Source organism: Hemitrygon akajei, chromosome 21, assembly GCF_048418815.1.
Source record: "Hemitrygon akajei chromosome 21, sHemAka1.3, whole genome shotgun sequence".
Classification (NCBI taxonomy): Eukaryota; Metazoa; Chordata; class Chondrichthyes; order Myliobatiformes; family Dasyatidae; genus Hemitrygon; species Hemitrygon akajei.
In genome coordinates, this window is record NC_133144.1 from 57784931 (window position 1) to 57797007 (window position 12077).

The 12077-nt window shown below is 58.3% G+C and overlaps 1 protein-coding gene across 2 annotated transcripts in view; it reads right to left on the reverse strand.

The window, feature by feature from the left end:
• Positions 1-12077, reverse strand: part of LOC140714330 (sorbitol dehydrogenase-like) — an 83235-nt gene that overhangs the window by 40311 nt on the left and 30847 nt on the right. For both annotated transcript variants that reach the window (XM_073025493.1, XM_073025492.1), the window contains exon 4: positions 115-274. In XM_073025493.1, the coding sequence (XP_072881594.1) occupies positions 115-274 (160 nt within the window). The remainder of the gene's footprint in view (positions 1-114; positions 275-12077) is intronic.

The window sequence follows — 12077 nt, forward strand, 5'->3', positions numbered from 1 at the left end:
AGTACTGCTGTTACAAAACAATAACTTCAAGGCATATGTCAATAAATTCTGGATTCTGATCCTGAGGAACTTCTCAGCAGGTAACACGTATCATCCACCACCCACAGTACTCACTTGAAGCAGTAGTTTGCATTGTGGACATAGTACTGGGACAATTGCCCATGATAAGGCGGAGTTGCAGAGCAGAACATTGTCGGAGAAAGGTTGTACCGTCCAGACTTGCAGAATTCATCGTTGTTTAGGGGGTAAGCTGGTTCAATGGCAACTCTATCCCCTGAAAGACAGGAACTGAGTTATGCATCTTTAAGGAACATTTTGTATCCACTTTATATCTTGCAAATCTCTTTCAGTATGCTCAAAAGTGCCTTGCGTCCTATGAAGTTGTGTTTGAGTGTGTTCAATGCAGCCCTAAGAATAACACTGGCACTAATTTATCCACAGACCGGACCAAAACGTGACTGTACTGCCACACTGAATGGTAGATGGTATCGAAAGACCACAGCAAACTCTGAACAACTGAGGGAAGAGGTACTGCCAAGGCAAAGATGGATGGTGTGCAACAAGTGCTCAGCGAAACTAACAACGGGTGGTTTTAGGACACCCGAATTAGCTTAGAGCAGCAGTGAAGACTTGGGAAAACCCGAGTTTTGTAGTGAATTAACATCTAGTCATGCTATTAGAATGGAAGACCTTTAAAGGGAGAGGTAATCTGGGATTTTTGGACATGAAAAAGAACCCTCTTCACAATAACATCACACAGTCTTTTATTTGCTTTTCAGAGAATAAATAAACTCTCAGTTTAACATCCCATAAAAAACTACATCACCGAGAGTGCAGCCCATGCTCTCTCCATGACTCCCTTGTCCACTCTTCCCTCCCCTCTGATCTCCCTCCAGCACTCCCTCTCTCACTGACTCCCGTGTCCACTCTTCCCTCCCCTCTGATCTCCCTCCAGCACTCCCTCTCTCCATGACTCCCGTGTCCACTCTTCCCTCCCCTCTGATCTCCCTCCAGCACTCCCTCTCTCACTGACTCCCGTGTCCACTCTTCCCTCCCCTCTGATCTCCCTCCAGCACTCCCTCTCTCCATGACTCCCTTGTCCACTCTTCCCTCCCCTCTGATCTCCCTCCAGCACTCCCTCTCTCACTGACACCCGTGTCCACTCTTCCCTCCCCTCTGATCTCCCTCCAGCACTCCCTCTCTCCATGACTCCCATGTCCACTCTTTCCTCCCCTCTGATCTCCCTCCAGCACTCCCTCTCTCACTGACTCCCGTGTCCACTCTTCCCTCCCCTCTGATCTCCCTCCAGCACTCCCTCTCTCCATGACTCCCTTGTCCACTCTTCCCTCCCCTCTGCTCCCTCCAGCACTCCCTCTCTCCATGACACCCGTGTCCACTCTTCCCTCCCCTCTGATCTCCCTCCAGCACTCCCTCTCTCACTGACACCCGTGTCCACTCTTCCCTCCCCTCTGATCTCCCTCCAGCAATCCCTCTCTCCATGACTCCCATGTCCACTCTTTCCTCCCCTCTGATCTCCCTCCAGCACTCCCTCTCTCACTGACTCCCGTGTCCACTCTTCCCTCCCCTCTGATCTCCCTCCAGCACTCCCTCTCTCACTGACTCCCTTGTCCACTCTTCCCTCCCCTCTGCTCCCTCCAGCACTCCCTCTCTCCATGACTCCCTTGTCCACTCTTCCCTCCCCTCTGATCTCCCTCCAGCACTCCCTCTCTCACTGACAACCGTGTCCACTCTTCCCTCCCCTCTGATCTCCCTCCAGCACTCCCTCTCTCCATGACTCCCGTGTCCACTCTTCTCTCCCCTCTGATCTCCCTCCAGCACTCCCTCTCTCACTGACTCCCTTGTCCACTCTTCCCTCCCCTCTGATCTCCCTCCAGCACTCCCTCTCTCACTGACTCCCGTGTCCACTCTTCACTCCCCTCTGATCTCACTCCAGCACTCCCTCTCTCCATGACTCCCGTGTCCACTCTTCTCTCCCCTCTGATCTCCCTCCAGCACTCCCTCTCTCACTGACTCCCGTGTCCACTCTTCCCTCCCCTCTGATCTCCCTCCAGCACTGCCTCTCTCACTGACTCCCGTGTCCACTCTTCACTCCCCTCTGATCTCCCTCCAGCACTCCCTCTCTCACTGACTCCCGTGTCCACTCTTCACTCCCCTCTGATCTCCCTCCAGCACTCCCTCTCTCCATGACTCCCTTGTCCACTCTTCCCTCCCCTCTGATCTCCCTCCAGCACTCCCTCTCTCACTGACTCCCGTCCACTCTTCCCTCCCCTCTGATCTCCCTCCAGCACTCCCTCTCTCACTGACTCCCTTATCCACTCTTCCCTCCCCTCTGATCTCCCTCCAGCACTCCCTCTCTCACTGACTCCCTTATCCACTCTTCCCTCCCCTCTGATCTCCCTCCAGCACTCCCTCTCTCCATGACTCCCGTGTCCACTCTTCCCTCCCCTCTGATCTCCCTCCAGCACTCCCTCTCTCACTGACTCCCGTGTCCACTCTTCACTCCCCTCTGATCTCCCTCCAGCACTCGCTCTCTCACTGACTCCTGTGTCCACTCTTCCCTCCCCTCTGATCTCACTCCAGCACTCCCTCTCTCCATGACTCCCGTGTCCACTCTTCACTCCCCTCTGATCTCCCTCCAGCACTCCCTCTCTCACTGACTCCCTTGTCCACTCTTCCCTCCCCTCTGATCTCCCTCCAGCACTCCCTCTCTCACTGACTCCCGTGTCCACTCTTCACTCCCCTCTGATCTCCCTCCAGCACTCCCTCTCTCACTGACTCCCGTGTCCACTCTTCCCTCCCCTCTGATCTCCCTCCAGCACTCCCTCTCTCACTGACTCCCTTGTCCACTCTTCCCTCCCCTCTGATCTCCCTCCAGCACTCCCTCTCTCCATGACTCGCTTGTCCACTCTTCCCTCCCCTCTGATCTCCCTCCAGCACTCCCTCTCTCACTGACTCCCTTGTCCACTCTTCCCTCCCCTCTGATCTCCCTCCAGCACTCCCTCTCTCACTGACTCCCGTGTCCACTCTTCCCTCCCCTCTGATCTCCCTCCAGCACTCCCTCTCTCACTGACTCCCGTGTCCACTCTTCACTCCCCTCTGATCTCCCTCCAGCACTCCCTCTCTCCATGACTCCCTTGTCCACTCTTCTCTCCCCTCTGATCTCCCTCCAGCACTCCCTCTCTGCATGACTCCCTTGTCCACTCTTCCTTCCCCTCTGATCTCCCTCCAGCACTCCCTCTCTCACTGACTCCCTTGTCCACTCTTCCCTCCCCTCTGATCTCCCTCCAGCACTCCCTCTCTCACTGACTACCTTGTCCACTCTTCCCTCCCCTCTGATCTCCCTCCAGCACTCCCTCTCTCACTGACTCCCGTGTCCACTCTTCACTCCCCTCTGATCTCCCTCCAGCACTCCCTCTCTCACTGACTCCCTTGTCCACTCTTCACTCCCCTCTGATCTCCCTCCAGCACTCCCTCTCTCCATGACTCCCTTGTCCACTCTTCCCTCCCCTCTGATCTCCCTCCAGCACTCCCTCTCTCACTGACTCCCGTGTCCACTCTTCCCTCCCCTCTGATCTCCCTCCAGCACTCCCTCTCTCACTGACTCCCGTGTCCACTCTTCCCTCCCCTCTGATCTCACTCCAGCACTCCCTCTCTCCATGACTCCCGTGTCCACTCTTCACTCCCCTCTGATCTCCCTCCAGCACTCCCTCTCTCACTGACTCCCGTGTCCACTCTTCTCTCCCCTCTGATCTCCCTCCAGCACTCCCTCTCTCACTGACTCCCTTGTCCACTCTTCCCTCCCCTCTGATCTCCCTCCAGCACTCCCTCTCTCCATGACTCCCTTGTCCACTCTTCCCTCCCCTCTGATCTCCCTCCAGCACTCCCTCTATCACTGACTCCCTTGTCCACTCTTCCCTCCCCTCTGATCTCACTCCAGCACTCCCTCTCTCACTGACTCCCGTGTCCACTCTTCCCTCCCCTCTGATCTCCCTCCAGCACTCCCTCTCTCCATGACTCCCTTGTCCACTCTTCCCTCCCCTCTGATCTCCCTCCAGCACTCCCTCTCTCACTGACTCCCGTGTCCACTCTTCCCTCCCCTCTGATCTCCCTCCAGCACTCCCTCTCTCCATGACTCCCGTGTCCACTCTTCCCTCCCCTCTGATCTCCCTCCAGCACTCCCTCTCTCCATGACTCCCTTGTCCACTCTTCCCTCCCCTCTGATCTCCCTCCAGCACTCCCTCTCTCACTGACTCCTGTGTCCACTCTTCCCTCCCCTCTGATCTCCCTCCAGCACTCCCTCTCTCCATGACTCCCTTGTCCACTCTTCCCTCCCCTCTGATCTCCCTCCAGCACTCCCTCTCTCACTGACTCCCGTGTCCACTCTTCACTCCCCTCTGATCTCCCTCCAGCACTCCCTCTCTCACTGACTCCCGTGTCCACTCTTCCCTCCCCTCTGATCTCCCTCCAGCACTCCCTCTCTCACTGACTCCCGTGTCCACTCTTCCCTCCCCTCTGATCTCCCTCCAGCACTCCCTCTCTCACTGACTCCTGTGTCCACTCTTCACTCCCCTCTGATCTCCCTCCAGCACTCCCTCTCTCCATGACTCCCTTGTCCACTCTTCCCTCCCCTCTGATCTCACTCCAGCACTCCCTCTCTCCATGACTCCCGTGTCCACTCTTCACTCCCCTCTGATCTCCCTCCAGCACTCCCTCTCTCACTGACTCCATTGTCCACTCTTCCCTCCCCTCTGATCTCCCTCCAGCACTCCCTCTCTCACTGACTCCCGTGTCCACTCTTCCCTCCCCTCTGATCTCACTCCAGCACTCCCTCTCTCCATGACTCCCGTGTCCACTCTTCCCTCCCCTCTGATCTCCCTCCAGCACTCCCTCTCTCACTGACTCCCTTGTCCACTCTTCCCTCCCCTCTGATCTCCCTCCAGCACTCCCTCTCTCACTGACTCCCGTGTCCACTCTTCACTCCCCTCTGATCTCCCTCCAGCACTCCCTCTCTCACTGACTCCCGTCCACTCTTAACTCCCCTCTGATCTCCCTCCAGCACTCCCTCTCTCACTGACTCCCGTGTCCACTCTTCCCTCCCCTCTGATCTCCCTCCAGCACTCCCTCTCTCACTGACTCCCTTGTCCACTCTTCACTCCCCTCTGATCTCCCTCCAGCACTCCCTCTCTCACTGACTCCCGTCCACTCTTCACTCCCCTCTGATCTCCCTCCAGCACTCCCTCTCTCACTGACTCCCGTGTCCACTCTTCCCTCCCCTCTGATCTCCCTCCAGCACTCCCTCTCTCACTGACTCCCGTGTCCACTCTTCCCTCCCCTCTGATCTCCCTCCAGCACTCCCTCTCTCACTGACTCCCGTGTCCACTCTTCACTCCCCTCTGATCTCCCTCCAGCACTCCCTCTCTCACTGACTCCCTTGTCCACTCTTCACTCCCCTCTGATCTCCCTCCAGCACTCCCTCTCTCACTGACTCCCGTGTCCACTCTTCCCTCCCCTCTGATCTCCCTCCAGCACTCCCTCTCTCACTGACTCCCGTGTCCACTCTTCACTCCCCTCTGATCTCCCTCCAGCACTCCCTCTCTCCATGACTCCCTTGTCCACTCTTCCCTCCCCTCTGATCTCCCTCCAGCACTCCCTCTCTCACTGACTCCCGTCCACTCTTCCCTCCCCTCTGATCTCCCTCCAGCACTCCCTCTCTCACTGACTCCCGTGTCCACTCTTCACTCCCCTCTGATCTCCCTCCAGCACTCCCTCTCTCACTGACTCCCGTGTCCACTCTTCACTCCCCTCTGATCTCCCTCCAGCACTCCCTCTCTCACTGACTCCTGTGTCCACTCTTCCCTCCCCTCTGATCTCACTCCAGCACTCCCTCTCTCCATGACTCCCGTGTCCACTCTTCACTCCCCTCTGATCTCCCTCCAGCACTCCCTCTCTCACTGACTCCCTTGTCCACTCTTCCCTCCCCTCTGATCTCCCTCCAGCACTCCCTCTCTCACTGACACCCGTGTCCACTCTTCCCTCCCCTCTGATCTCCCTCCAGCACTCCCTCTCTCCATGACTCCCATGTCCACTCTTTCCTCCCCTCTGATCTCCCTCCAGCACTCCCTCTCTCACTGACTCCCGTGTCCACTCTTCCCTCCCCTCTGATCTCCCTCCAGCACTCCCTCTCTCCATGACTCCCATGTCCACTCTTTCCTCCCCTCTGATCTCCCTCCAGCACTCCCTCTCTCCATGACTCCCGTGTCCACTCTTCCCTCCCCTCTGATCTCCCTCCAGCACTCCCTCTCTCACTGACTCCCGTGTCCACTCTTCCCTCCCCTCTGATCTCCCTCCAGCACTCCCTCTCTCACTGACTCCCGTGTCCACTCTTCCCTCCCCTCTGATCTCCCTCCAGCACTCCCTCTCTCCATGACTCCCATGTCCACTCTTTCCTCCCCTCTGATCTCCCTCCAGCACTCCCTCTCTCACTGACTCCCTTGTCCACTCTTCCCTCCCCTCTGATCTCCCTCCAGCACTCCCTCTGTCACTGACTCCCATGTCCACTCTTCCCTCCCCTCTGATCTCCCTCCAGCACTCCCTCTCTCCATGACTCCCTTGTCCACTCTTCCTTCCCCTCTGATCTCCCTCCAGCACTCCCTCTCTCACTGACTCCCGTGTCCACTCTTCACTCCCCTCTGATCTCCCTCCAGCACTCCCTCTCTCACTGACTCCCGTGTCCACTCTTCCCTCCCCTCTGATCTCCCTCCAGCACTCCCTCTCTCCATGACTCCCTTGTCCACTCTTCCCTCCCCTCTGATCTCCCTCCAGCACTCCCTCTCTCACTGACTCCCTTGTCCACTCTTCCCTCCCCTCTGATCTCCCTCCAGCACTCCCTCTCTCCATGACTCCCGTGTCCACTCTTCACTCCCCTCTGATCTCCCTCCAGCACTCCCTCTCTCACTGACTCCCGTGTCCACTCTTCCCTCCCCTCTGATCTCCCTCCAGCACTCCCTCTCTCCATGACTCCCTTGTCCACTCTTCCCTCCCCTCTGATCTCCCTCCAGCACTCCCTCTCTCACTGACTCCCGTGTCCACTCTTCCCTCCCCTCTGATCTCCCTCCAGCACTCCCTCTCTCCATGACTCCCGTGTCCACTCTTCCCTCCCCTCTGATCTCCCTCCAGCACTCCCTCTCTCACTGACTCCCGTGTCCACTCTTCCCTCCCCTCTGATCTCCCTCCAGCACTCCCTCTCTCCATGACTCCCTTGTCCACTCTTCCCTCCCCTCTGATCTCCCTCCAGCACTCCCTCTCTCACTGACACCCGTGTCCACTCTTCCCTCCCCTCTGATCTCCCTCCAGCACTCCCTCTCTCCATGACTCCCATGTCCACTCTTTCCTCCCCTCTGATCTCCCTCCAGCACTCCCTCTCTCACTGACTCCCGTGTCCACTCTTCCCTCCCCTCTGATCTCCCTCCAGCACTCCCTCTCTCCATGACTCCCTTGTCCACTCTTCCCTCCCCTCTGCTCCCTCCAGCACTCCCTCTCTCCATGACACCCGTGTCCACTCTTCCCTCCCCTCTGATCTCCCTCCAGCACTCCCTCTCTCACTGACACCCGTGTCCACTCTTCCCTCCCCTCTGATCTCCCTCCAGCACTCCCTCTCTCCATGACTCCCATGTCCACTCTTTCCTCCCCTCTGATCTCCCTCCAGCACTCCCTCTCTCACTGACTCCCGTGTCCACTCTTCCCTCCCCTCTGATCTCCCTCCAGCACTCCCTCTCTCACTGACTCCCTTGTCCACTCTTCCCTCCCCTCTGCTCCCTCCAGCACTCACTCTCTCCATGACTCCCTTGTCCACTCTTCCCTCCCCTCTGATCTCCCTCCAGCACTCCCTCTCTCACTGACAACCGTGTCCACTCTTCCCTCCCCTCTGATCTCCCTCCAGCACTCCCTCTCTCCATGACTCCCGTGTCCACTCTTCTCTCCCCTCTGATCTCCCTCCAGCACTCCCTCTCTCACTGACTCCCTTGTCCACTCTTCCCTCCCCTCTGATCTCCCTCCAGCACTCCCTCTCTCACTGACTCCCGTGTCCACTCTTCACTCCCCTCTGATCTCACTCCAGCACTCCCTCTCTCCATGACTCCCGTGTCCACTCTTCTCTCCCCTCTGATCTCCCTCCAGCACTCCCTCTCTCACTGACTCCCGTGTCCACTCTTCCCTCCCCTCTGATCTCCCTCCAGCACTCCCTCTCTCACTGACTCCCGTGTCCACTCTTCACTCCCCTCTGATCTCCCTCCAGCACTCCCTCTCTCACTGACTCCCGTGTCCACTCTTCACTCCCCTCTGATCTCCCTCCAGCACTCCCTCTCTCCATGACTCCCTTGTCCACTCTTCCCTCCCCTCTGATCTCCCTCCAGCACTCCCTCTCTCACTGACTCCCGTCCACTCTTCCCTCCCCTCTGATCTCCCTCCAGCACTCCCTCTCTCACTGACTCCCTTATCCACTCTTCCCTCCCCTCTGATCTCCCTCCAGCACTCCCTCTCTCACTGACTCCCTTATCCACTCTTCCCTCCCCTCTGATCTCCCTCCAGCACTCCCTCTCTCCATGACTCCCGTGTCCACTCTTCCCTCCCCTCTGATCTCCCTCCAGCACTCCCTCTCTCACTGACTCCCGTGTCCACTCTTCACTCCCCTCTGATCTCCCTCCAGCACTCCCTCTCTCACTGACTCCTGTGTCCACTCTTCCCTCCCCTCTGATCTCACTCCAGCACTCCCTCTCTCCATGACTCCCGTGTCCACTCTTCACTCCCCTCTGATCTCCCTCCAGCACTCCCTCTCTCACTGACTCCCTTGTCCACTCTTCCCTCCCCTCTGATCTCCCTCCAGCACTCCCTCTCTCACTGACTCCCGTGTCCACTCTTCACTCCCCTCTGATCTCCCTCCAGCACTCCCTCTCTCACTGACTCCCGTGTCCACTCTTCCCTCCCCTCTGATCTCCCTCCAGCACTCCCTCTCTCACTGACTCCCTTGTCCACTCTTCCCTCCCCTCTGATCTCCCTCCAGCACTCCCTCTCTCACTGACTCCCGTGTCCACTCTTCCCTCCCCTCTGATCTCCCTCCAGCACTCCCTCTCTCACTGACTCCCTTGTCCACTCTTCACTCCCCTCTGATCTCCCTCCAGCACTCCCTCTCTCCATGACTCCCTTGTCCACTCTTCTCTCCCCTCTGATCTCCCTCCAGCACTCCCTCTCTGCATGACTCCCTTATCCACTCTTCCTTCCCCTCTGATCTCCCTCCAGCACTCCCTCTCTCACTGACTCCCTTGTCCACTCTTCCCTCCCCTCTGATCTCCCTCCAGCACTCCCTCTCTCACTGACTCCCTTGTCCACTCTTCCCTCCCCTCTGATCTCCCTCCAGCACTCCCTCTCTCACTGACTCCCGTGTCCACTCTTCACTCCCCTCTGATCTCCCTCCAGCACTCCCTCTCTCACTGACTCCCTTGTCCACTCTTCACTTCCCTCTGATCTCCCTCCAGCACTCCCTCTCTCCATGACTCCCTTGTCCACTCTTCCCTCCCCTCTGATCTCCCTCCAGCACTCCCTCTCTCACTGACTCCCGTGTCCACTCTTCCCTCCCCTCTGATCTCCCTCCAGCACTCCCTCTCTCACTGACTCCCGTGTCCACTCTTCCCTCCCCTCTGATCTCACTCCAGCACTCCCTCTCTCCATGACTCCCGTGTCCACTCTTCACTCCCCTCTGATCTCCCTCCAGCACTCCCTCTCTCACTGACTCCCGTGTCCACTCTTCTCTCCCCTCTGATCTCCCTCCAGCACTCCCTCTCTCACTGACTCCCTTGTCCACTCTTCACTCCCCTCTGATCTCCCTCCAGCACTCCCTCTCTCCATGACTCCCTTGTCCACTCTTCCCTCCCCTCTGATCTCCCTCCAGCACTCCCTCTATCACTGACTCCCTTGTCCACTCTTCCCTCCCCTCTGATCTCACTCCAGCACTCCCTCTCTCACTGACTCCCGTGTCCACTCTTCCCTCCCCTCTGATCTCCCTCCAGCACTCCCTCTCTCCATGACTCCCTTGTCCACTCTTCCCTCCCCTCTGATCTCCCTCCAGCACTCCCTCTCTCACTGACTCCCGTGTCCACTCTTCCCTCCCCTCTGATCTCCCTCCAGCACTCCCTCTCTCCATGACTCCCGTGTCCACTCTTCCCTCCCCTCTGATCTCCCTCCAGCACTCCCTCTCTCCATGACTCCCTTGTCCACTCTTCCCTCCCCTCTGATCTCCCTCCAGCACTCCCTCTCTCACTGACTCCTGTGTCCACTCTTCCCTCCCCTCTGATCTCCCTCCAGCACTCCCTCTCTCCATGACTCCCTTGTCCACTCTTCCTTCCCCTCTGATCTCCCTCCAGCACTCCCTCTCTCACTGACTCCCGTGTCCACTCTTCACTCCCCTCTGATCTCCCTCCAGCACTCCCTCTCTCACTGACTCCCGTGTCCACTCTTCCCTCCCCTCTGATCTCCCTCCAGCACTCCCTCTCTCACTGACTCCCGTGTCCACTCTTCCCTCCCCTCTGATCTCCCTCCAGCACTCCCTCTCTCACTGACTCCTGTGTCCACTCTTCACTCCCCTCTGATCTCCCTCCAGCACTCCCTCTCTCCATGACTCCCTTGTCCACTCTTCCCTCCCCTCTGATCTCACTCCAGCACTCCCTCTCTCCATGACTCCCGTGTCCACTCTTCACTCCCCTCTGATCTCCCTCCAGCACTCCCTCTCTCACTGACTCCCTTGTCCACTCTTCCCTCCCCTCTGATCTCCCTCCAGCACTCCCTCTCCCACTGACTCCCGTGTCCACTCTTCCCTCCCCTCTGATCTCACTCCAGCACTCCCTCTCTCCATGACTCCCGTGTCCACTCTTCACTCCCCTCTGATCTCCCTCCAGCACTCCCTCTCTCACTGACTCCCTTGTCCACTCTTCCCTCCCCTCTGATCTCCCTCCAGCACTCCCTCTCTCACTGACTCCCGTGTCCACTCTTCACTCCCCTCTGATCTCCCTCCAGCACTCCCTCTCTCACTGACTCCCGTCCACTCTTCACTCCCCTCTGATCTCCCTCCAGCACTCCCTCTCTCACTGACTCCCGTGTCCACTCTTCCCTCCCCTCTGATCTCCCTCCAACACTCCCTCTCTCACTGACTCCCTTGTCCACTCTTCACTCCCCTCTGATCTCCCTCCAGCACTCCCTCTCTCACTGACTCCCGTCCACTCTTCACTCCCCTCTGATCTCCCTCCAGCACTCCCTCTCTCACTGACTCCCGTGTCCACTCTTCCCTCCCCTCTGATCTCCCTCCAGCACTCCCTCTCTCACTGACTCCCGTGTCCACTCTTCCCTCCCCTCTGATCTCCCTCCAGCACTCCCTCTCTCACTGACTCCCGTGTCCACTCTTCACTCCCCTCTGATCTCCCTCCAGCACTCCCTCTCTCACTGACTCCCTTGTCCACTCTTCACTCCCCTCTGATCTCCCTCCAGCACTCCCTCTCTCACTGACTCCCGTGTCCACTCTTCCCTCCCCTCTGATCTCCCTCCAGCACTCCCTCTCTCACTGACTCCCGTGTCCACTCTTCACTCCCCTCTGATCTCCCTCCAGCACTCCCTCTCTCCATGACTCCCTTGTCCACTCTTCCCTCCCCTCTGATCTCCCTCCAGCACTCCCTCTCTCACTGACTCCCGTCCACTCTTCCCTCCCCTCTGATCTCCCTCCAGCACTCCCTCTCTCACTGACTCCCGTGTCCACTCTTCACTCCCCTCTGATCTCCCTCCAGCACTCCCTCTCTCACTGACTCCTGTGTCCACTCTTCCCTCCCCTCTGATCTCACTCCAGCACTCCCTCTCTCCATGACTCCCGTGTCCACTCTTCACTCCCCTCTGATCTCCCTCCAGCACTCCCTCTCTCACTGACTCCCTTGTCCACTCTTCCCTCCCCTCTGATCTCCCTCCAGCACTCCCTCTCTCACTGACACCCGTGTCCACTCTTCCCTCCCCTCTGATCTCCC